Raw genomic sequence first — 25,860 nt, 5'->3', positions numbered from 1 at the left:
CTCCCTGCTGGAAGCCTTCCGTGCTTTGATGGAATGATCTCTCGCACAGACAAGAAGTCTCCTCTGCCGTCCCCTGTGCCCTCCCCTGCACCGGAAACCGAGAAAAGCCCGTTGGCAGTCAATGTGACTGTCAGAGCCCACCTCCTGGAGCTGGAAGTGCCCTGCTTCTAAAGATCCTCAGGCTGCAAAGGACCCCCAGCCTGTGGTGGGAAGAGCTCAAGTCTGTAGCCTTGTCCCCTGCCCCCTGCCCCTCCCTGGGGGCAACCTCCCACCTCCAGATCAGATCATGCCTGCTCCCTGCGTCCATGCTGCCATGGAAGCCCCCCCACCCCAACCCCAACTCCTTCCCGACCCCACCGCCTGCTTCAGTCCTCACCTGAGACTGTGGACTCCCAAAAGCCTTCTCAGGATTGTGGAAAGAGATGGGGTCATGCAGCCCAGAAAACAAACCCTGCCTTCCCCACCAACTTTCAGGGGCAGTTGGGCCCACTAACTTGTCCTCTTGTGTGTGTGTGTGTGTGTGTGTGTGTGTGTGTGTGTGTGTGCGCGTGCGCGCGCGCGCACATGCACTTAGCCATGTCCAGCTTTTTGGGACCCCGTGGACTGTAGCCCGCCAGGTTCCTCTGTCCGTGGGATCCTCCAGGCCAGAATACTGGAGTGGGTTGCTGTTTCCTTCTCCAGACTTGTCCTCACTGAACCTCAGTTTACTAATCTGTAAAATGGAGACACTGTATGCCCCTTGGAGGATTTGGGGAGGCTCAGATGTGCTCCTGGATGTCCCTTGCATGGCTCAGTGCCTGGCGTAGCGTAGGTGCTCAGTAAATGGTCTCCATGGTGATGGAGATACAGGTGGCAGGGGTCTGTTCCCTCGCCTCCTGGATAACCTCTTTCCTGACTCAGAGAGCCTCTTCCTCCATGTCTTCTCCATTCGAAGGCCCCTCGTTTCAAGTCCTATCCCTTATCAGGCCTGTCCACCATTAAGAACCTTCCATGCCATCATGTCACGAGCCCCAGTACTGGAAAGCTCTTGGACCCGCCTGGATCCCTGTCAGAGGTCACCCCTCAGGGTGTTGGGGATGGTGGGGAATGAATGGTATGATGAGGGTGATGAACATGTGGAAGCTCCACTCCTGGAGATGGTGATGGGGACTACGGGCACAGGAGAAAATGCCCCAGCAGAGCTGCGTCTGCTTAACTGCCCGAGATGCCAGATGTGGTTGGCAAGTGGGCCCAGGGTGTTGGAGGGAGCAGGTGGAGTCTCGCTGAGCGGAGATGGTACCCCAGGGGTTCTGTTGCTGCTCGGCAGAACCACAAGGGCCACAGAGGCAGAGCTGGAGGCGGGTATTGGCACTGAGGGGAACGCAGACTTTCTGTAAAAACAGCTCCTCTTGAGACAGAAGCTGCTTTCAGAATGAGCGGGGGCTTTGGAGCCATCACTCCTGGAGTGAAATCATTGCTCTGCCTCTGACCAGCTTAACTGCATGACCTGGGCCGCCCTCTGCACCTCTCTGATCCCTTGGCTGCAATGTCCATGCCTATAAAACAGATCAGTCACACCAGAGAATGCAGTGACAACTGAACCAGGCCACGCGCCTACGACCTCAGGCTGGCCTGGGCCAAGAGGCCCAACATTCAAGACTCTTGGTGGCATCTGTGTTCTCTCTCTCCCAAGACTTCCTCTTTCCTCGAGCAGCTCCCTGCAGGAGCTGTGCTCGTCCTTGCTTCCTGGCCTTTGCCCAGATTGTTCCTCCTGTCTGGAACACCCCCTTATCCTGCTCTCAGTTCTCCCTTTCTTTCCTTCCAGACTGGCTTGCCTCCCCCTCGGAACCTTGGGGTTCAGGCCAGATGTCCCACATCTGAGAAGTCTCCACCGACTCCCCAGGCAGGGTTGGGGTCTCTCCTCTGCTCTGCGGTTTTCTCTTTACACTCTGGCTCTCCTTCCAGACTGAGCTTCCCTGGTGGTTCAGTCGGTAAAGAATCTGCCTGGAATGCAGGAGACCAGGGTTCAATCCCTGGGTCAGGAACATCCCCTGGAGAAGGAAATGGCAGCCCACTCCAGTATTCTTGCCTGGGGAATCCCATGAACAGAGGAGCCTAGCAGGCTACAGTCCATGGGGTCACGAGAGTCAGACATGACCGACGGCAAAACCACCACCACCTCCTTCCAGACTGTGCAACAGGGGGTCGCAGTTGGCGATGAGGCTGCATCTGGGCTCAAGTCCTCATTCATTGGCTCCTCTTTGGGGGTGGGAGAGGCCTCAGCCATATCCATGCCTGTTAGGATGGGGGAAGCCAGGTCTACAGACCAAAGGGGACCCCAGTGAAACAGGCTGCCTGGAGGCAGAGGGGAACCAGACTCAGAGACATCAGGGCAGAACTCAGGATGCAGCCAAAGGGTGAGGGTTAGGGTTAGAGGGATGAATAAGTGAATAGATCAGCATGCAAATAGGTAAGTAGGGAGGTGAGTGGGTGGGTAGATGGCAGGATAGTTTATGGATAATTTTGAAGACTGGGTGGTTGGAAAGAGATGGATGAGTGGGTGTGTGGGGTCAGTGGGTGAATGAATGAGCAGGAGAATTCCATGTGACTAAGTGTCTGACATCTTGCCCAGAAGCAGAGGGGTGTTCTGGATCCTGGGATTTGAGTTAATTGTCCTTCAGTGGAAGAAACCGGTGCCAATTAGGCAAATAGATCTAGTCCCAGCAGGTCTTGCAGCAGGCTTCCTAATTGACTGCAACCTGACAGACCCCAGCTTGGACCGACGCTGGCCTGTGCCTTATTGATCTGTAATTTACACTGTGCACACATCCAGAAGGATTTGAGGTGACTTGCAACAGTAAACCTGCGTGCAACGGGACAGTTTGAAATGAGAGGAAGTGAGAGGCCGCAGAGCAGAGTGGTTCTCACAGTGTCCCCAGTTCAACCCCTGGATCTGCTGCCTGTTAGCTGTGTGACGTTGGGCAGGTGGTTTAACCTCTCTGAAGCTCCTTTCTCCCATCTATAGGAAGAAAAGGAGGAAGAATTGAAAGAAGGAAAGAAAGTTGGTTTAATGGGGACGATGTATGCCTGATGACTGGATACTTAGGTGGGAAGCTTGATACGTGGGTGAGTGGATGAATAGGTGGTGGGTTATAGGGGAGTGGAATGGTAGATGGATGGATGGGATAAGTGAGAGGGTGGATGGATGAATGGGGACAATAATAATTCTACCTCATAGGGTGTTGTGAGCTTCAAAGGAGCACAGATGTGGGGCTAAGTAAGTGCTTTGAATTATATAGTTCATGCTAAGTCGCTTCAGTCATGTCCAGCTCTCTGTGGTGCTATGGACTGCAGCCTGCCAGGCTCCTCTGTCCTTGAGATTCTCCAGGCAAGAATACTGGAGTGGGTTGCCCTTTCCTTCTCCAGAGAATCTTCCCAATCCAGGGATCGAACCCTTTCTTATATCTTCTGCATTGGCAGGCCAGTTCTTTACCACTGGTGAAAGTGAAGTCACTCAGTCATGTCCAACTCTTTGTGATCCCCTGGACTGTAGCCTACCAGGCTCCTCCATTCGTGGAATTTTCCAGGCAAGAGTCCTGGAGTGGGTTGCCATTTCCTTCTCCAGGGTACCACCTGGGAACTTCATAATATTGTATAATTCAGGGAAGCCTGAATTATATAGTATATGGGTCCATTTTGATAACAGTAACCGCCTTTCTTGGAGGAAAAGTCCAGGCACCCAGGTGGTATAAGTGGGAAAGGGCATTTGATGTCTGGGTTGGCTGGAGGTCGGGGCAAGGTGCGGGTTCCATGGCTTTAACAGAAGCTGAGGGCTATGACAGTGATCCGGGCTTGGTCCTGCCCACAAGGTACTCACAACCCAGGTGGGCTGATGAGTAAAAGTCTCCAGGCAGGGTTACCAGGGTGACAATGAGAGGTATGCACAGGGCTGTAGAAGCCCCAGTGCCAGGATCATGAGAAAAGGCTGCCAGGAGGGGGTGACTTTTGATACGGATCTTTTTTTTTGGCTGCATTGGGTCTTAGCCGCAGCCTGCGGACCTTCACTGTGTCACGTGGGGTCTTTTGTTGCTGTGCACAGACCCTCTGGTTGAGGTGCTCGGGCTCCAGTAGTTGCAGCACATGGGCTCAGTTGCTCAGCAACATGTGAGATCCTAGTTCTCCGACCAGGGATGGAAACTGCGCCCCTTGCATTGCTAAGTGGATTCTTAACCACTGACCCACCAGGCAGATCCCTTGAAATGGAGCTTGGAGGATGCGTATGAGTGTCCTAGGCAGGCTAAGAGGACGAGGATTGTTGCAGGGAGAAGGAACGCCTTGAGTGCCGAACTGCAGGATGGGAGCTCTGTCCAGGGGGCTGAAGGGAGATGAAAAAATGTTAAACAACCACTCAGAAGGGGTGCTGACTGTAAACAGCGGGGGTGGCTGAGCTCCTGCTTCCCTTAGCCAGCCCGAGACAGGTCCCAGAAGTAACCGCCTTCCTGAGTGTGCTTCCTCTTCTTTAAAATGGTTATGATGGGAACTTCCCTCGTGGACCAGTGGTTAAGAGTCCGTGCTTCCACTTCAGGGGACACAGGTTTGATCCCCAGTCAAGGAACTAAGATCCTGCATGCCTCATGGTGTAGCCAAAAGGAAAAAAAAAAAAAAAAAGGTTGTGATTAATGTTCCCAACTAAGCAGTCACTATCAGGGTCTCGCCGGATAAAGCCAAAAAGTGCTCAGCACAGACCTGGCACATAGTAGGCGCTCAGTAATGCCAGTTGCCATCACTATATATATGTTTTTAACTTTGTACTTTCTATTGGCGTATAGCCGATTATGTTGTGATACTTTCAGGCAGACCGCACAGGGCCTCAGCCACACATTTACATGTATCCATTCTCCCCCAGACTCCTGTCCCATCCAGGCTGCCACCCAACATTGAGCAGAGTTCCCTGTGCTATACAGAAGGACCTTGCTGGTTATCCATTTTAAATAGAGCAGTGCCATCCCTATATTTTCATTAACTACTTAATAGGGAGGAATTGCCTGTGGATTTATTTAAGTAAAAGGGCTTTAAAAATTTAAAACAGTGGGCAAATGCTGGCTTGAGAGGCCGCCTGGTGTGTCAGGAACGTCAACGGCAGTAGACTCGAGTTCACTTTCCGAGTTGCTGTGTGACTTGGGCCAAGTCGCCTCACCTCTCAGATCTTCATTTTTCTTCTGTTATAAAATGGGGCCAGCAAGAATACCGGGCATCCCTCAGGGTTGTCCTGAAGACTGACAGGGCTCTTCTGTGTGCAGGGCGATTCCCATCCCTGCCTCCCTTCTTCCCCTTCCCCAGCAGCCCTGGTGTTCATTTACCGCCCACCCCACCCCCAGCAACCCCTTCCCAGACCCCCATCCATCATCCTGTCCTTTGCGGAGGTTAAGTGGGTCCCCAAGCAGCGAATCCAAACTCTCCCGAAGCCCCTGCCGCACAATACGGCCCGCTGTTAGTGAGCACCCCGGCTGGCCCGGAGGATTGGATTTCAGCCGGGCGGCCGGCACTGGCGGATGCCCAGGCCAGCGGCGGGCAGGCAGGAGGACAGAGCAGAGGAGCCCAGCGTCGCGGGGACTCCTCCGCCCGGGGCCTGAGAAAACAAGAACAGGCTCCAGGCAGGCAACCGAGGCAGAGGAGGGCCTCTGATGGCAGGAGGACAAGGAGGGGTGTGTGCTGGGAGAGTTGGCGGGCAGAAGGATTTTACATTAGCTGGGTCCTCTTTCCGTGAGCCTGAGGGCGGAGCGGGTGTGGGAGGGCCGAGCTGGAAAAACATCACACTGCCTCTTGGCACATTTCAGCCTGTGAGATCCACAGTCTGCCCGCAGCTAGCCCAGGGCTGCCCTGCTGGCATCGCCGCCTTCTACTTGGTTGCTTTGGACCAGTGACCCCAAGATGCCCTCAGCTGATGCTTCTCGCCTGGTTTTCAGAGAAGGAGGCCACAGGAAACCCGGGGCTGTAGTTCAAATCCAGCGTTGCTGCTGTGGGGCTGTGTGGCTTTGGGCAGGTCTCTGAGCCTTTCGGAACCCAGGTTCCTCATCTGTACAATGAGGGTAATGTGCCAGCCTTGCAGGATGTGTGGAGTGATGGCTCAAGGCCTGGCACCAAGAGCGTGGTACCTGAACGCTCTGATTTTTTTCCCTCCCATTTGCGAATCAGCGTGACCTGGTGCCTTCTGGGGTCAGACTGAACACTCCCATCTGGCCTTGCCTCTTAGTGGCCATGTGGCCTCCGGGGAGTCCTTGATCTCCCCAAGCTTTGGCTTCTCCATTACTTGCTCTGAAGCGTCAGTGGGATGATGTCACTGAAACCCACATTGCGTCCTCCATGAGTGTCAGTGATTTTCGCTGTTGCTTCCGTAGGGCCCAGCCTTTGCATGTGATAAAGACCCTTTGCACCCAGTGCCTCCTTAGAGCCTCTCAGCAGCCCTGGGAGGTACATTGAGTGAGAATATTATGATCCCCATTTTATAGATGAAGAGACTAAGGCTCAGAGAGTTACAGTGAACTTTTCCAGATCACCCGGCTTATCCACGGCCTTGAACTTTATCTCCTGATCCTGACTATTGCCTCCTCTTGGAATCCTATCATGGACCAGAGGAAGAATCCTCCGACTCCCTGCAATGGCTAGCCCAGGTCTGGCCTCCAGACTGTGGCTAGCATCTGACCAGGCCGTGGCAGGGTAGATAGGCCTGTGTTCGAGTCACCTGAGCCCCATTAGCCCCAGCAGGGAGCAGCTAGAGCTGCTGGGAAGGGTTCAGAGTGGCATCTGCATCTCGGGTCACGTGCCAGGCTGTTTGGTCGCCTGGGCTGAGGGCTGCTGGCCAATCTGGAGCAAAGATCCCAGGGAATCACTGCAAGATATCTGTCCATCTTGAGGACAGACTGTGTTCTCATGTCCATGTTCTTAAGATAGACCATATCACTACCGTCCTCAGGGACCCTCTATTGCCCCGTTTTGGATCTTCAGGACAAGATCCAAACTCCTGAGTGCCATACTTGAGGCCCTACCGTCTGGCCCCATCCTGAGGTGACAGATTCATCCACAAAGCATCTTGCTCCCACCCCACGGCACAGACATGCCAGCCCAATGCAGTGGTGAAGAACATGGGCTTTGGCGTGAGGCAGATGGAGCTCCACCGCTGCCCGGCCATGAAAACCTTGACCAATCTCCTAACTTTAGCTTTCCCATCTGTAAAGGGAGGTTCAGTAAAGTACCTACTTTATAAATAGTTATGATGAAATGAGATAACGAATGGTAAGCCCTTAGCCCAGAGCCCACCACCGAGACCCTCGGGTTTTACTGTGGCCCAGACTCCACTTTCACACCTCTGAGCCTTTGATTCTGCCGTGCCCTTTACTTGGGATGCCCTTCCCCTCTCCTCCCAGCCCAAATGCTACCTCCTCTGAGACGCCTTTGCTGATTTCCTGGTCAAGGGTGATCCTTTCTTCCCCTGGGCTTCCGGGTTCGCAGCCCATATCAGCTGCTTCACTCTGCCTCTCTCTGTAGAGAGTTTACATCTTGGACACTAGTCTGGAAAGCTCCTTGAGGGAAGGACTTGATCTGTTTTTTCATCCCCAGTGTTCAGCACAGGCCCTGACACACAAGAGGTAGAGTCACGTAGATGTTTGTTGAATCACCATGATCTTGTTTCTCAGACCGGGAGAATTCAGGGACAGCTGCCAGAAACTTAAGCCCCCTTGAGTTAAGTTTTGGAAGAGAAGTTAGCCAGGCTCCAAAGCTGGAAGGACATTCCAAGCAGAAAAATTGGGAACATTCAAGTCACCAAGGCCCAAGGAAACATAGCGCCTTCTGCACGCAGAAGGAAACTCAGGAAGGCTGGTCACGGCTGGAGGTAATTAAGCTGGGCTGCCTGACAGGGGCCTTAAATGGGTTGTGGAGGAGCTAGGACTTGACCTCGCTGGCAGTGGGAGTTCTGAAGGGCGTTCGGTTCAGTTAAGACATGATCAGACATGGGCTTTAGAAACCTCACCCGTGTGTAAAATCAAATACATCTACTGTGTACCAGAATCATTTCTCAGTGCTAAAGTCACAGCAGTGAAGGAGGCAGACAGAGCTCTTCAGAATGAGGGCCTTCAGTTCAGTTCAGTCGCTCAGTCGTGTCCAACTCTTTGCGACCCTGCAGACTGCCTTGGAGACTGCAGATCAACGGGACTCACCTGTGTGATGCCACTTAATTCCCACATGACCCATTATACAGATGGGGAAACTGAGGTCCAGAGAGGAGCACAGGCTTGCCTACAGTCACTCACTAAAGGAGTGCCAGAGCCAAGGTTCCAGCCTGGACAGTCTGTGCACCACTCCCCTGCTGCCCTCCCCTTTTTATCCCCTCCCGTCCTTACACAGGCCCTTAAACAAAAAGAGCATAGTGTGTGAGTGTGGGGGGGTGTGTGTGTTTTAAGGCTATAGCTACAGTCTCCTGAAAATAACACAGATGAAGAATGAAACAGATGGTGGTTCAAACCCCAGCCCTGCCTCTGAGTGCTTGTGCAGGCCACTTCGCCTCTCTGATGTCAGCTGCCACGTCTGTAAAGTGGGGCTAATGTACCCCACAGGTTGCCAGGAGCCTGAGTCCATGCTTAGAGCGCCCAACTCAACGCCTAGCACACAGTAGGCACTTAATAAATGCTTCTCCTCGTGTCTTTGGAACTCTCACCTGCTGTCACTGGCGCAGACGGTGTCTGTGGCCCTGGAGAAGTCTGATCCAAGAAGGGCTCAGATGGAGCTGACCAGGGCTGGGTCGGGGAGCAGAGGGCGACCCACTCCACTCCAGCCTAAAAACAGGGCCCCGCACAGCCACTCTCCCATCGGCCCAAACGCTAACGACTTCAGTGTGTCTCCTTTTTAGCGCAAATATTTCTGAAATGTGCACCGCTCATTCACACATAGCCAGAGGGGTCTTCGGGCCTCCCCAGCCTGTGCGATCAGGGCCTCCTGATTGCTTTCTTCTGTGCAGTCTCCAGGAAGCAGGGGGGGCGGTGTGGGAGCAGTGGGGCGAGGGCCAAAGCCACTCCCAGGGTCTGGACCCTGTTTTCCCCATCAAGTAAGGCACTCCGGGCTGGTGGCTAGGTGCTGAAAACCTTGTCCACGTACTCTCAGTTTCCCCATCTTTCCACTGGGATTTTTTTTTTTTTTAATGGTCACTTCAAACATCCAGGGATTGAGATCTGGACATTTCCAGGACTAACTGGGAGGTTGGGAGGGCCCAGAGGCGAGTGAAAGGGCAGTGGTAGGCAGGGCGGGGGTGGGTGGTACCAGGGGAGCCGGGAAAGATGTGGGCAGATGGGTGTGGTCCAGCAAGGGGCCTCGGACAGTCGCTGGCCTTTGCTGGGCGGCCCCTGCTCCAGCTCTCCAGCTCGGCCCCCAGCCCCCGTCAGTCCCTGCCTCTCCCTCCCTCATGCCTACACGCGAGACACGCTGCCGTCACCTCGTGCCTGTGCGTCTGCCTGTGCCTCTGTTGTCCCTTCTGCCTGGCGCGCTCTCCCACTTAGCCTCCACGACGCTCTCCTAACTCATCCTTCAAGCCCTTTATCTGTGTCACTTCCTCCAGGAAGCCATCCCTGGATTGTTTGTTTTCTACCTCTCTTGCTGTACCCAGTGGCATCACGTACCGAGCCCCCACACGCATTCCTGTTGTGGTTTTGTCTCATCATGTGGTGATTAATTATCTGTGTACAGTGAAACTGGCTTCCCCTGCACGTGGGATTGTCATTGTCACAGCTGGGGGGGGAGCGGGGCGGGGGAGTGGAGAGCACATTTCAAGCAATTGAGAGGCAGCTTGTAGAGCCTAGTGGTCCCCAAAGTGTGGGGAGTGAGATGATATTGGGTAGTTTGCAGGCAAACTTTTTAAATGGTAATAGTCTTATTTTTGTTTTCCTTCCTTTTATGGCAAGTGATATTGGTTTCCCATTTGTAATAATGATAACTTTTTCCTCTTTAAAATGCACTTGAGGAAAAAAAAAAAAGAGTCGGAAGAAATTTTGTAATTATATAATAGTACAGGCTGTAGGTGGAAACAGCCGAAGTCATGGGTGTTGTCCTGAAGGAGCAGAACACTGGCGTGTTCGAGGCTTACAGTTTTAGGGGACGGAAGGGGAATGTAGCCTTTGACTGAAGACCTACTAAGTGCAAAGCCCTCTGCTGGGTCTTGGGGTAAGTAAATTACAGATGGGGTGGAAGGGGAGGAGATCAGGAGAATCAGTGTGCAAGAGAGAGTACCAAACCGTGTGTGTAGCGAGAGCACAGCTTGTAAATGGAATAGTTGTGTGACCCCGGGCAAGTACCTAAGCCTCTGTAAACCTCAGTTTTCTCATCTGTGAAATGGGACAGTATCAGTTATCTCTTGGCATCACTGTGAGAATGTTGGTGAGGTTTTCTGGCTCCTAATAGACAGGGTCTCTGGTCTCAGTGAACATGAGTTCTCTCCCTCTGTAGATTTTTGAGAACAGAGGGGCAAGGTCTGGGGTGTTATGGGGAGGAGGGAAGTGCTGGTGATGGAAATAGGGCATGGCTTGCTGAACCCACCCAGGTTCCCAGGAAAACTGAGCTTGAACTTCAGTACTTGGTTAAGAGGAACAAAGAGGAAACCAGGGCATTCCAGGAAAGCGGCATCAGACAGACCAGGAGGGGCTCCCTGGAGGCCTCAGCCCTCGAATGAGAGGCTGATGTCCATCAGATGTTGGCAGGCGTGGTCTGGGGTGTGGGGGGAGCTGCTTGGACTCGCCTTCACTTGCAGGGGCCACCTGATGAGCCCAAAGGAAACGATGTGTGTACGCCAGCACAGGGTCAGCCAAAACGCACCATGCTGGATCTGAAAAAAGAATAGCCGCCACTTACTGATGATCTGCTTGGGCTAGGCTGCAAGCTAAGAACCCTCCCATCTCACTTAGCTCTCCTATTCTCCTCCACAAGGTATTATGGCCTTTCTGTAGGTGAGGAGACTGAAGCTTAGAAAGGTTGCAAGTCCAAGGTGGCAGAGAAGGTATTAGAATTGAAGTCTGACCTCCCAGTCCCAGTCCATCTGCTCTGCTTACCTGCCTTTTTTGCAGAGGGTGGAGGGTGATGTGGACATGGAAAGGCAAAGGCCAAGGGGAAAGCACCCTGGGGGTTCCCTCCTGCCGTGGCTCCTGGGGGGGAACAGCCTTCCAGGCAGAGCCCAGGACCGGCTTGGTGAGAAAGGAGCGTAGGGGCCGCCTTCTGCGTCCTCCCCAGCGGACCTGCAAGCTGGCCCCTCCTCTTAGCCTCTTCAAGTCTATGACCAAACAGCCCGTTGACTTCCTTCTGAGATCCTCCCTTGCTGGTTCCAGCTGTGGTGGGAGGCAGAGGAGAGGAACAGTGGAGCCCCAAACCTGAACTCCCTGGGAGCCCAGAGCTTGAGGACCAGCTTTTAGCCTGTGACTTTTGGCCAGTCCTCTGCACCTCTCTGGGCCCGAGTTTCCACCCAGGCGTGGAGGACGTCCGTTCGCAGTCCCTCCTCTGGGCTGTGGAATCCTCTAGCGCTTGGCCTCTGGGTCAGCCCAAGAATCCAGCCAAGGGGTGGGGCCACCTGCTTGGCGGGTTTGCCTCCCCCACCAACCCCTCTCTGGTCCCAAGCGCAGTCTCCTCTCTCCCTTGTTGCGCGCAGCTCCCAGCAGCTGTTCCTCGGGCCCAGGCAGAGAGCCCGGCTTGGCGCGTCTCTGGCTGAGGCCGATGAGAGAAAACAGGTTAAAAGTTCAGCCCTTGTTCTCTCCAGGAAGAAAAATCTGTAGCATTCGGAGTGTGAAAAGGAACCCTTTTTTAAGCTCCAAAGCAGCACAATAGAACTTCCCTCCAATTTGCCATCAAAAGGACGCCCTTGGCACTGGACTCCAGCGTCCCTGGCACCGTCCCCCCCCCACCCGCCAGCCCCCAGTGCAGAGGGACACAGTGACCGCAAACTCGAGCCACAGGCGGTCATGGGGACACTGCCGCATCCTCTCTTGTCAGCCTGCAGGTCTGACTGGGGTCACCTCTGGCTCAACACTTCCTTCTTTCCCACCCTCCCATCCGAACCGCCCCTGCCTGGTTCAAGACCTTGTTCCTCCCATTTCAACCTTGACAGCGACCTGGACACTTCCCTCTGCCCCAACTCTCCTTGCCCTAGTTCATTCAACCCAGGTCATCAAACGAAGTGTCTAGAAGTTTACAGGGTAGGAGGCAGGAGACCCTCACCTCCCACTCTGCCACCAACTCCTGGGTGATCTTTAGGAAGCCTCTTCCCCTCTCTGTGCCTCAGTTGCCCTATTTCCAAAATGAGGCTGTTAGATTAGACCAGAGATAGGATCTCAGATGGTGGATGGTGGTTTCCTGGAGCACTGTGGCAAGAAGCCCTGTGTACTCACAGAGTGTGAGCATTGATTAGTGATGTCTGTCCTGGGCGCAGGATGGGAGCTTAGCAGCAAGCATTGCCTCACACTCACATTTGCTCACCTAGCGGGTGTGGAAGGTCCAGCTGTGATCCCCTAGGTCTCTCTGCTTACCCTCTGACAACTCTTTGTATTCACACCCCATCTCTACCACCAGACTGTGAACTGCTCCCTTAGAAGAGCTTTGCTAGTCACCCTCAGGGTACCCGGTACAGTGCTTGGGTACATAATGTACATCAGGATATATTTGTGGATTGAATGCCCAAGCAATTTAAATCTACTCAGTGCATCACAGTTCAGTTCAAAAAGCATTTTGAATCCCCTGTGGCAGGAAAGGGGGGAGAGGGAAGGGGTCCTGAGCCCGATCAGGGGGTGAATGGAGATCTTTCTGGCCCTGTGGGTCTTCTTTGTCATTGACTGGATGGTTCCGCCCCTCCAGCTAGAATAACGGGAAGCAAGTAGGGCCCAGCTGGGTCAGAAGCTGATCTGAGTTTTCTGAACCCCAGAGGGCAGGTGATGGGCTGGCCCCACTGGACACGGTGTTCACCCCCGCCACCCCTCCATCCCCAGGGCCCTGTCCTTGGGACAGAGTTGGCTGAGCCCCAGGGGAGGGGGCCCAGGGATGAGGACACGATGGAGAACTCCCAGTTCCTGGAGAAAGGGGAACGGTATCCCTGATGGGAGGCGTGGGGCAGATGGCAAAATTGGGATAACTGAGACAGCTTGGCTGGGGCCCAAGGGAGGCCTCTGTAAGGCCAGCATTCCAGTTGGTGAGAATTTGATGCACGCAGAAAAGCAAACAGGACCCTCATTTTGAAGGAAAAATTTGAAATTTCTTGAGGACTCTCTGAAGCCCATCCAGGAGACCCCAGGTTAAGACCCTTCCCCAGTAAAGGAAGGCAATACCTAGATTGGAGGGATGTGACTGGCTGAGAGGGTGGGGCATGACCATGTGTAGAAGGGCTGGAGTTGGGTTTAAGGGGTGGAGTCTAGAGGAATAGACTCAGATGATTGGCTGGAGTGTAGCAATGGGCGGGATCATGGAGTGAGAGGTAGGACCTAAAGGGAGGGTAGTCTACAGGGTTAGACCTAGTGATTGTTTGGAGCAAGGAAGTAGGTGGCTCCTCTGTACAGACGGCCCTTAAGAGGGACGTTCTTGGTGATTGACCGTGCTTTGTAGGCAGCTCATGAGTGACTCTGCTCTCTCCACAGAAACGCTGATGGATTCAACCACAGCGACGGCGGAGCTGGGCTGGATTGTGCATCCTCCATCGGGGGTAAGTCAGTGGTCCTCACACCCTTCCTGGTCTCCAGGATTCCTCCGGTTCTGCTGCGGGGCCTGGATGCTCTACCCCACCCCATTCGAGCCCCTTTCCCTCCTTCAGGTCCCAGGACCTGGGCTCTCATTGCCCCACCCTACTGGTCCCCTACCATTGATCGAGTACCAGTTACCGTGACAACAGGCTGGATGCTTTTAGCTCTTGTGCTATAGAATTCTTAAGAGTGAGGCTGAGAAGTGGGTACTCACAACCCCTGTTTTACAGATAGGGAAAGTGAATTGTCAGTTCCTGAGCGTGCTCTGGGTGTCATACTGTATCAAAGCACCTTTACACACATCATCTCCAGTCCTGTGGGAAGGAACCACCTCCATTTTACAGATGAGGAAACTGAAGCTCAGAGAGCTATAGCCACCTGCCCGGGACCCTACAGCTAGTAAGTGATGAGGGCTCAGGTTTGTAACCAAGGCTGTGACCTAGTCCTCTGGGTTCCCACCACACTAGATTCTACCTTCCTGAGCTCCTACCATCACACTTCCTTGGGCCCTGTGGTCTGAGCCCACGTAGGCTATGAGCTTCCCAGGAACACAATCAGGCACAGGGACTTCCCTGGTGGTCCAATGGTTAAGACTCTGCTTCCACTGCAAGGGCACAGGTTCGATCCCTGGTCCAGGAGCTAAAATTCCACATGGCACGTGGCACATACGCCACCACCCACCCCCTCCCCCCACCCCACCCCCACCCCCGCCAAAAAAAAAAAAAGAATCCGGCGCAGTTTGAGATTCCTCTTTCTTCTCACAACAACCAGCCCAGCAGTTACCTATAGGCTGTGGAGTCAGACCCCTGAAGAAAGAAAGTCTCTCAGTCATGTCCGACTCTTTGCAACCCCATGGACTGTAGCCTACCAGGCTCCTCTGTCCATGGGATTTTCCAGGCAAGAGTACTGGAGTGGGTTGCCATTTCCTTCCTCCAGGGGATCTTCGCAACCCAGGAATCGAACCTAGGTCTCCCACCTTGCTTCAACCACCTGAGCCACTGGGGAAGCCATTCCAATTCTGCCACTTACCAGCTGTGTGACTGGGGGGCCAGTTCCTTAACCTGCCTGAGCTTTTAGCTTCCTCGTGTATCAAATGGTGGTGATCATGTCTTCCTCATAGAATTGTTGTGAGGTTTTTCTGCAAAGTATCCAGCATAGCGCCTGACGCAGAGTGGGCTCCCAGTGGCAAGTGGCTATGGGAGCTGTCGCCGGCATCATCCTCATCGCCTTCCTTTCTGATATCAGCCCCTCCTCACCCCCCTGGTCTCTGGTGAGGGCTCGGGGCTCCCCCAGCCCCCGCTCCCCCATCCCAGCTCCTCCATGGGGACTCAGCTGCTACCCCAAGGAACTGCATCCTCCGCTGCCCCCCTCAGGCCTGTGCTCTCAATAGGCAGGGCCCCAGGGTCAGGCCTCTTTCTGTGGCTCTTTCTTGTCACCAATTTTCCATCTGCGAAGGCGGCTGGGCCCACAGCCCCACCCTGCCAGTAATGAGGCCAGGCTGGGCTGCAGGGCCCCCGGACGCAATTATTTGGGGTGTTTAGGCTGCAGGGCCTCCGCATGTTAATTAGAGAGAGGGGAGAAAGGCAGAGTGCTCTAATTAAGTGCTCTAATTAAGTTCTGAAGAAGAGCAGTGATTGTAACAAGGGGCTGACTTTGTCACATGGTGCCACCAAAAAAAAAAAATTAAATGCAATGTAGGGAGCTTCAGAGCCGCCACTGAAGGAGTGGCTGGGCCCGCTCGGCCTTGCTCACACATGCTCGCCCTTCACAGCAGCCACAGCCACCGCCCTGCCCCGCCCCGCGCAGGCTGGGCCCAGAGAATCTGAGGGAGGCAGAAAGACAAAGAGCACCCACGCAAGGGTGACACCTCTCCGACTGCTTACTCTCCCCCCGACAGTCACTTCTGGCGGTTGGGGAAATAGAGGCCCAGAGCGGGGCAGTGACTTGCCTAAGGTCACACACCAAGTTAGCAGAGCTGGAACAAAGCCCACTGCTGGGTCCTTGAGTTTCGAGGCAGTGTGGACAAGCATGCGCATGGGTCTGAGTTTGGGTCTGTATGACCTGGGGTCCAGTGCCGGTGTGTGACTGCACTTCTCTGGTCTCTACTTGCTCATCTGTAAAATGGGGATAACTGTGCTTCCCACATGTGATAATCATGACCAAGAAATGAGATGCTATTACAGCACCCACCCTGGGCTCGGCACGGTTCACCCTGCTTGTTGGGGCCCTTTTGTGGGCCTGCCCCAGGTGAAGCCAGCCCAGCACCAAAGAGGGGCACAGGAGAAGGAGGGATCAGGGAACTGATCCCAGCAAGCTCTCAGACCCACTGGGGGAGACCAGACCAAGAGGGCTTGGGCGTGCCTGGCACTCATTTAAGCAGGCTGTCCCCAAAGGCCCAAGGGAGAGTTGGTGAACCTGGATACAGCGGCCGGAGGGAGACTCCACTCCCGGAGGTTCCAGAAGGCTGGACAGAGAGGTGCTCGAGGGGGCGTGAAAGGGTGAACAAAGGCTCAGCCTGCGAGTGAGCATCTGTGCATGGAACACGGCCTTTGCCCTTCTGTTCTCAGCTTTCCTCGGCCCTACCAAGCCCCCTCCAGCAGTGGGAGTGGGGAGCTCACAGCTGGGTGGGTAAGCGCCCAGGCCGGGGCCTGGTGAGGTGCCAAAGCAATGACCCCAGGCAGGAAGACAGGGAGGTCTCCCTCCAGTCTCCGTATTAACTACTCTCGCAGGGAAAAGGCCTCACGTTTCTGTTAGGGGGGTGAGGGCTTATCGTCCGTTGGGCTGAGGATCCCCAAGGGCAAGGGCTGTGTCTGCCTGGTCAGACAGGGCGCTCCAGGCAGACACAGCCCTGCCTCCTCCAGCAGACTGGTCGCTCCTCAAGCACATACCTCGTGCGCTTTCAGCCTCTCCCTGGTTTCCTTTCCGTTGGGAGCTTCCCAGGAACAGCAGGGGGGCCGTGACTTCTTTACCAGATTAGTTACCCCTGGGGGGTGAGGGTCACACCTCCCGCGCGGATTAGGGGAATACCATCAAGAGCAGCGCGTGTGCCGTCCCGTCAGATTGGCGCGTCTCCTGCGTAGAGCGGGGAATTCCTCAGGGCCAGAGCCAAGTCTCCTGCTCAGTCTGGGGCTTCTCTGATGCTAGGCATCGTGTCTCCATCATCAAACTGGGAGATCCCTTAGGTAGAGTCTGTGCCTCCCCCTGTGAGATGAGGAGGTCCCTGATGGTAGGTGTTCTGCCTGCCGCCTTCAGGGCTGGAGGATCCCCTAAGGAAAAGTCTGTGCCCCCCACCCTAGGATGTTCCCTGGAGCTCAGCCCCTAGCTGCCCCACCTGACTGGCATTTCACCCACAGTGGGAAGAGGTGAGTGGCTACGATGAGAACATGAACACCATCCGCACGTACCAGGTATGCAATGTGTTTGAGTCGAGCCAGAACAACTGGCTACGGACCAAGTTCATCCGGCGCCGGGGCGCCCATCGCATCCACGTAGAGATGAAGTTCTCGGTGCGTGACTGCAGTAGCATCCCCAGCGTGCCCGGCTCCTGCAAGGAGACCTTCAACCTCTATTACTACGAGGCCGACTTCGACTCGGCCACCAAGACCTTCCCCACCTGGATGGAGAACCCGTGGGTGAAGGTGGACACCATTGCCGCCGACGAGAGCTTCTCCCAGGTGGACCTGGGCGGCCGGGTCATGAAGATCAACACCGAGGTGCGGAGTTTCGGGCCCGTGTCCCGCAGCGGCTTCTATCTGGCCTTCCAGGACTACGGCGGCTGCATGTCCCTCATTGCCGTGCGCGTCTTCTACCGGAAGTGCCCCCGCATCATCCAGAATGGCGCCGTCTTCCAGGAGACGCTGTCGGGGGCGGAGAGCACGTCGCTGGTGGCCGCCCGGGGCAGCTGCATCGCCAACGCAGAGGAGGTGGACGTGCCCATCAAGCTCTACTGCAACGGGGACGGCGAGTGGCTGGTGCCCATTGGGCGCTGCATGTGCAAGGCGGGCTTCGAGGCCGTGGAGAATGGCACTGTCTGCCGAGGTAAGGGCCGCGGTGGGACAGGTGCCCCTGCAAGTGCATGGGGCATTGGTATTGGCTGCAGCCTTGAGCCTGGCAGCTAGGAGGGCAGGCTGGTCAGGGCAGAGGCCTGGAGCTGAGCGGGAGGCCCTCTGCTGCCAGAGTTTCCGAATCTATAGCCACGGTTCAGCTTCTTGGAGGGAGGCCTTGAATACCGCTTCATGAATGGTGGTGTGTGCAGACACTGCAGGGGGTGTGCCCGCTGATTTTCGTTGGTATGAGGATAAATGTTTCTCATTTTAACTACTATGTGAATATTAATGATAGCAAGTGGTGCTTTGTTTCTTCATTCACAAAAGTGACGTGGTTTCCTTTTTAAGAAAACGTGTACGCCGTAGTAAAAAACATCGATAAGATAATATGCATTCAACTTTTATTGTGTCAGTCAATATAGGCCAAGCCATGCCTCAGTGACAAAGCAGTAAAAGTTTATATTGTACTTAATGCTGCATGTCCATCACGAGTCAGCTTGGGAAAATGTGTAAGTCATAGTAAATGATATTGATAAGAGCACGTTCATTGAGCTTTTGCGGTATCAGTCAGTATAGGCCAAGCCATGCTGAAGTAACAAAACAATAAATGTTTATTTCCCACTTAATGCTGCATGTCCATCGTGAGTCAGCTTGGGATTCCTCCCTCTGGGAGCCAAGCAGATGGAGGAGCCGCTCTTTGGAATGTTATGATCACCAGGCAGAGGGAAGGAGCAAGTAAGACAGATTATATATAGGCTCTAAAGCACCCCCCACCCCCCAGAATGGCTCATATGTCATGCCTGTCCACATTTCAGTGGCCAAGTAATGTGATTACTTCCAATCCAGAGAAATGGGAAAGTACAGCCCCACTGTGAGCTATCTTTACTGTGTGCCGAGCACTTTATGTGTCGAACTCTTTTAATCCTCACAACCACCCATCTTTTAGGAAGAAGTCAGAGCTCAGAGAGTTCATACAGGGAGTAAGCAGAGGCGGCCTGGGGGCTTACCAGGTCGTGTGATTCCAAACCACCCTTTTAACTACTGTGCCCTTTAAGTTAATTTAAGGAAAAATGTTAAGTCAACAATAGTACAGGTGGTATCTGATGACAGCCAAGAGTCACAAAGCTGCTTTGCAAATGGAAGAAGTTGTAACAGGTACTGCGTGGTGGCGAGAAGCCTATAAAGGTAGATAGAGCTGAGTACAAATCCCAGCCCTGCCAGTTACCAGCTGGATATCTTGAATCAAGTGTGAAACCCTCTCTCATAGAATAGTTGTGAGGATTCAAGACCTCAAAACATGTAAACCACTTATAATGACTTCTAGTAAAAACCTAATAAATGTTAACTAAATGGGATGCTACATATGAAGCCCAGCATGGCACAGATTCTCTGCACTGTGAGCTGTGGTGGTCGATGGTGACAGCATAGGAGACTTGAAGCCTACTTGCGCCAGTTCCTCTTGCCTTCCCAGTTGGAATTGAATCCTGGAGTGTTCCAAATGCTAGCCCAGGAGCCTTGAAAGTCAGTTAAAATTGAGCCTGGGGAAGCTACAGTGATCCTCACCCTTATTAAATTCTATCATATCCACCATCTCCGGGACACCTCCCTCCAGCCCTTGGAGGAAGCATGTTAAAGATCCCTGGGAGGAGAAGTGGGTCTGTGAGACACAGGAGCAGTGGCCTCTGGGGAAGCTGCTGCAGTGATCTTAGGCGATGGTGACGCCTGGACTGGCATCCCCAGTGCTGGGGAAGAGGAGGAGTATAGTCGAAGGGTGTTTTGGCAGTGAACTGATGAGATGTGGAGACAAGTTGGAAAGAGAGCAGGGAGAGGACTCAGAGGAACCAGAAATTCCAGTTTACAGAGCCTTGATGATCTGGGGAAGGAAATGGGGAAACGGGGAGAAAAGGCTGATTTCTCGGGGAAGACAACGCATCTGGTTTTCTGTACTTGAGTGTGAAAACGCACCACCTTGGGAGATGGTGGGGGTGACAGGCCGTGGGGAACAGATTCAGTCCTCACCATCCACCAGTTACTCACTCCTCCAACCTTCCCCGCCCCTCCTCTGTGTCAGACCTTGTGCTGAGCACCAGGTAAGATGGAAGAATCCAACTGTGGCCTTGCCTTCTAGGAGCTCATGATCTAGCAGAGAGGACCAGCTGTAAATGATCAAGAGTGAGACTGTGTCAGATTTGTTTTAATAGGAATAGTCCAGGCCATGATGGGCATCCGAGGGCTTCTGAGAGGAGGTGGCATTGGAGCTGAGTCTTGGGAGAAGGAGGCATTGACCAGGTGGCCCCGACCTTCTGGAGGTTGGATTGGCATAAGCAAAGGCCCTGGCGACATAAATCAGTGTGGCTCATTAGAGGGGCTGGTCAGTTGTTTGGGGTGGCTATGGCTCAGGGCACAAGGAGGGAGGTAAGAAGAACCATGATTGGAGGGGTGCCTAGATGAGGAGGTATGTTAGTTATCGCTGCATAGCAAGTTACCCCCACATTTAGCTGCTTAAAGCAGAAAGCACGTGTTGTCTCTCAGTTTCTTAGGGTCAGGAATCAGGCATGGGTGGCTTGATGGATGGGTGCCTCTCTCTCAGGGTCTCTCCTGAGGTTGCATCTGGAGGTTTGACCAGGGAAAGATCTGCTTCCACGTTCCTGCACATGGTTGTTGGCAGGTCCCAGTCCCTCCCACACGGGCCTCTCGCACGTGCAGCGGCTTCCCCAGAGTATGAAAGAGAGAGTACCCACGACAGAAGCCACAATCTTTTGATCCTCTTGCTTTCAGAAGGGATGTCTCATTACTTCTCCCAAGTTCTCTTCATTAAAAGTGAGTCACCCGATTCAGTCCTTGCTCCAGGGGAGGGAATTACATGGGGGTGTGAATGCCAGGAGGTAGGGTCACTGGGGCCAAGGCAGAGGTTGCCTGTCACAGGATCAGAGTCTGGGCTGCTTCTTGCAAGTGGTGGGGGCTCGAGGTAATATGAGGGCAGGGTGTGTCCAGGGCTGGCTTCCCCCTACCTCAACCCCCAGCCCAGGCCCAGCCTACCCCGCCGGCTGCTGGACGTGAGTGGAGGCCAGTCAGGGTGTGATTAATGAGCTCAGGGAGCCAGAAGGACACCAGCTGCTGCCATGGCCTGTGAGCAACCACCCAGATGTGGGGCTGCTTCAGCCCAGGCCCCAGAGGCGCTGGCCCCACCAGCCCGGGACGTGTCGGAATGGTAATTACAGCTCCCATCCAAGTGGTCGGCAGAGTGCTCGCCCATCTCCAGCTCAGGGATTCTCCACCTTTTCTCTGCCTCCCTCCAGAACCATTGACAAGTCTCTTAAAATGCAGATTCCTGGGTCTGGTGCAAACTTCATCCCAGGTCTGGTTCTGTGCCTCGGAGGTGACGCCAAGAATCGGCATTTTTTTTAAACAAGCAGCCCTGATGCTTCTCTAACAGGATTCTTAGCTCAGACACACGATGTGTTAACACATCCTTGGCCAGACCAAGCAGGACTCAAGGCCAGGCAATGACCACAGGCCCAGCCCCACCGCCACCCCAGGGAGCATCCACCCTAAAGCGTGGGAGGGGACCTTAGCAGAATCTCTGGGAGGGTGTGGTTTGGAAAGATCCAGTTAAGTTTGAAGCATAATATGATGGGGAAATAATCTCTTGCTTTCTCAAAGAAATGCAAGTTAGAGAAAACTTGGCAGAGAAGGAGTAGATGAGTCCTCTTGGGGCGCGGCAGCGATCCCGGGGATGGGCTGTGGTGAATAATGGTGGACTGGCTATTCTAATGCACTCAGTGGTTCCTGAAACTATGGGCTAAACTGATTCAATCAGACCAACTTGCTCTGGAGCCTACTGTGTGCCTAGCACAGTGGGGAGAGCAGGGGAGGGCCCCAGTTAACCCCTCAACCAGCATGTCCTGGGTACCTTCTGTGCAGCAGGTAGCCTTCTAACAGGTATTTACCGAGTACCTTCTATGAGCCAGGCATATGCCAGTCCTAGGGAGCATCAAAGTGAACAAGAGGGCACACTCACTGCCCTCCCAGAGTTGTTGGTCCAGGTGGGTGGGCAGAGGAAGATGGAGGAAATAAAGTAAATAAACAAGTAAATCGTTACAAACTGTGAGGAGTGAAAAGAAAGATATAAGGTGTAACAGTAGAGATTAAAAGGAGGATCTGCTTTAGCCAGGTGATTCAGAGAAGGCTTCTTGGACGAGGTGTCATTTGAGCTGACTAGGGCTGACCTGGGATAGTTGGAAGAGAGTGCCTGAGACTCAGGGTTTGGCCTCAAGTGGCTCCTGGGTGAGCAGAGGATTCAGACTCAGAGGAACAAGGCAGAGCATGGTCCTTCCAGAAATGAGATCTGTCCAGGCCAAGTACTTTGATGGAAGAAGGCCATCTTTTCTGATGGGACATCTGGGAGGGCTTCGAGGAGGAGGTGGCATTTGAAGTAGGCCTTCAGGAGTGAGTAGGATTTGGATGGGTGAAGGGAGGGAAGGAACTCGTGGTCAAGAAGCCTCATGAACAAAGGCCCATGGTGTGACAGAACAGGGCATGTTTGGTGAGTGTCCAGCGCCCTACTGGGAATGGGGCTGGGACATGGCTTTCTCTCCTTGATTCATCTATTCACAGTTCGCTGAGTGCCTAATCTGAGCCTGCACTGACCATATCGATGGCGGGTGGGAGACTCCGGGGACTGTCTGCAGAAGACCTCTGCCTTCTCCGGCTTCCCTGGTCCCCAGCCCCCTAGGTAGCACAGTCCCCACTGGGGCCTGCCACCAGCGGATCTGCTGGGGCCGGGGTTCGGGGGGCAGGAGGGTGGCCCAGGAATCTGCCCCCCTAAACCTCTGCAGCAGCTGCTCCACCCCAGCCCTGAGTCCATTCGCCTGACTCTTTCCAGATGTTGATGGGGTTGATTGGGAACGTGTCCCGGCCTCAGTTTCTCCAAGTTTTATCTTGGCCTCTCCTTCCCTAATAAAACTCCTACTTGCCCCTCCCTGCCCATGTGTGGGTGCCCCCCCTCCAGCCCAGAAACCACTGGGGACCCTGCCCTTCTCTCTCTCCCAATGGAAGACGTGCGTCTCAAAGGGGTCTGGAGAGAGTTCCACAGTGAGTGTGATCTCTGCGATGCTCTCAGGGTGTAATGGGATTTTTAATATTTAGCTTGGACAGGGAGAGGGGCTGCGAGCCAGCGGATTGAGGGGGCGGGGTGGGGATGGTTGCACGCACATGTTGATCAGCTGGCTCCAGCTTAGACTTCCCAGCTCCCAGCTGCCCTGGGCTTCCCCTTTCAGCCTCTCCTTCTCCTCCTCCTGCCCTGCTTGGCAGCCCCTGGCCCTGCTCTCTCTCCCACCCATGGCCTGTCCTTGACCTTGGTCTTGGAGACCTGGTTTCAAACCCCAGTCCTACCTCTTGCTAGCTGTGTGACCTTGGGCAAGCCATGGACCCTCTCCTGATCTTTGTTTTCTCATCTGCAAAACAGAATAAACAGATGGACTGCTGTGCAAAGTAAATGAGAAAATACCTAGAAAAGTGTCAGAAAAATAAGAACTTTTACAAACTTGCCTGAGAGCTTTTTTTTTTTTCCTCCCAATGAGCTTTTTTTTTATTTTGAGGAAAAAATAACTTTTCCTTATCACAAAAGCAATACAGGTTATTTGCAGAATCTTTAGCTGATAAGCCAAAAGGAGAAAATTAAAATAACACAGAGAGTAACCACTGTTAACAGACTGATGTGGATCCTTCGAGGTGTATTTATGTGTATTTACACATATTGATTTTTTTTAAAAGAAAAAATAGATTCCTTTTGGGAATACATGAGGTTTTTTGACTTACTAGTATTTTGTGGGCGTTTTTCAATGTCATGTTGGATCATGTGGGAAGGCTCTTAGAATTCCATAGGCTATCTGTATGATAATTTTTTTTACCAGTCCTCTGGTGATCCACATGTAGATTGCTTAGTTTTTCACTATCGTAAATGCTGAGATGAATTTCATGGTCCCTCTGCCTTTCTGCACTGCTCCAGGTATTTGTGTAGGATATGTCTCCTGGTGTAGAATTGTGGGGTCAAAGGGTATGTACTTTTTTTTTAGCGCTTTTGGCACACATTGCCAGATTGCCCTCCAGAAACACTGGGCTGAGTTACCCTCCTGGCAGCAGCCTTCAGGAGTGTCTGTTTCCCCACATACTCACCAGCATGGGATATTCTGCCTGTGGCTTTATTTTCTGTTTTAATTCTAGAATCCTGTGCTTCCCCAGCCAAGGTAGGGAGGGACCGGGGTCAGAGATCCTCTCTGGGCCCTCAGAGCTGGCGCCTGGGCCACCCTCAGGGTGGCCTCCTTCCCACCCTGCTCTCAGCTCCAGCCCTTTCCACAGAAGCTGGACCAGTGGCCCAGCTGTGTCTGGTGAGTCTGTGGGGGTGGGGTGCGGTCAGTCTCAGGGTGAAGAGGAGGAGGCGTCCAGCTGGCGAGGCCTGTGCTGGGAAAGGGGTGTGAGTGTTGGAATGCTGGGTGGGAGGAAAAGCCCAGACCCCCTCCTACCCCGACAGAAAGTTCTGCAGCATCTCTTCAAGGGCAGGGTGGAGACACCCAGCTTGGGGAGGGGGAAAGGTCATAGATAACCCCTCCCGACCCCAGACTCAGGCCAGGCCTGAGACCACACACACCAGCCTTTGGGGAAGGGGATTGGATGGGAATCCTGGCCAATACACTCAGGCTATTCAAGTCTTTGCTTTTAAAAATTGGAAGTGCCTCCCTCTCCCCACATCCCCTTTCCTCTATGCTCTCAAAGCGTCTATTTTTATTCACGACTTTCCATCCATCTCGCCATTGATCTGCCTGTTTCTCCACCTACCCAGCCAGCCATCATCCATTCACTGAACTCCATTTTCTGATTTTTTATTTTTTTGCTTCTTGGAGAGTCTTTGTATAGAGGACCAAGAAGCTAACACACTAGCAAAATCACACTCCCCAGGTACCTGCTGTGTGCCAGTCTCTGGATCAGGTATAGGGACTGCAGGCATGAAGAAGGCCCTTCTTGCCCTCCTAACGTTTCCAGTCTGGTATAGGGGATATGGCTCCATTTGTAACTATAGCCTTGGGGTACTCCAGAGGAAGTCAGGAGACAACTGGGCGGGGTGGGGGTGGGGTGCGGGGCGGGGGGGTGAGCTTCCTGGAGGAGGAGCCATTTTCCCAGGGCTTTGGAGAATGGGAGGAGTTGGGGGCAGAAATTAGTCCAGAAAAAAGATAGTCAGAAATGATATTGATGTTTTTATTTTTAACCCTGGTCTCCCACTGACCCTCAGCCTTCTGGGGGGCAGGGGGCACAGGAGAAGTCTTCTTGGCCAAGGGAGAAGGCAGAGGGGCCGTCAGCACTTTAGTTTCGCTCTGTCCGAGGGCTAAACGAGGCAGAGGCTGAAAGGAGTCCGGAGGACTGGAGAGGGCCAGAGCTGAGGGTGAAAGGTGCCTCTGGGGGGCCCAGCTCTGTGCTATATGCCGGGCTCTGTTGTCTCACTGAATCTTCGGTTGGTATGATGAGCTCCATTTGCAAATGAGACTGAGGTCCAGAGAGGCTCAGCAAAGCTTCCAAGGCCACACGGCCAGCAGCAAGTAGCAGAGGCAGACTGGGAGCCCAGCGTCCTCCAATTTGCTGGGACAACTGATTACCCGGGAGTGGGCGGATATCTGGACGTACCCTGCCCTGCCCACCTTCCTGATTATCCATGGGCCTCTGAGATGGCAGAAGTCAAAAGAGTTTGACAGATAACCAGCTTGGGGGTGGGGGTGGGGGGTCACACATGAGATTGTAAGACCTCATAGGAAAGAGAGGGCAGCTGAAGGGCTTCTAAGGGGAAGAGGGAAGCTCGTGGCTGGGCCATGGAGGGCGAGTTGCTTTTGCATCAAGAGGTGTTAGCAGGATGGAGCACACTCCCAGGGCAGAGGCTCAGGGATGGGGAAGCCCCCCATGGGCCTCCTCTCTTCACGCTGAGCCACGAAAGGGGCGCAGCCGCCCCAGTTAACCGCTGGCCAGGGAGAAGGGGCCCCCACTGCCAGCCCCCACACAGCATTAACCAAGTGCTTGGGTCGTGCTGCCTTCCT

The 25,860-nt window shown here is 53.8% G+C and overlaps 1 protein-coding gene across 2 annotated transcripts in view; it reads left to right on the top strand.

Annotated features, from left to right (window-relative positions):
- The window catches only part of EPHB2 (EPH receptor B2), a 219,629-nt gene that overhangs the window by 66,161 nt on the left and 127,608 nt on the right, over positions 1 to 25,860 (top strand). For both annotated transcript variants that reach the window (XM_070776966.1, XM_070776974.1), the window contains exons 2-3: positions 13,632 to 13,696; positions 17,087 to 17,771. In XM_070776966.1, the coding sequence (XP_070633067.1) occupies positions 13,632 to 13,696; positions 17,087 to 17,771 (750 nt within the window). The remainder of the gene's footprint in view (positions 1 to 13,631; positions 13,697 to 17,086; positions 17,772 to 25,860) is intronic.

The sequence above is a fragment of the Bos indicus genome, chromosome 2, assembly GCF_029378745.1.
Source record: "Bos indicus isolate NIAB-ARS_2022 breed Sahiwal x Tharparkar chromosome 2, NIAB-ARS_B.indTharparkar_mat_pri_1.0, whole genome shotgun sequence".
In the NCBI taxonomy this organism is placed as follows: Eukaryota; Metazoa; Chordata; class Mammalia; order Artiodactyla; family Bovidae; genus Bos; species Bos indicus.
This window is presented reverse-complemented; position numbering and strand designations above follow the sequence as displayed.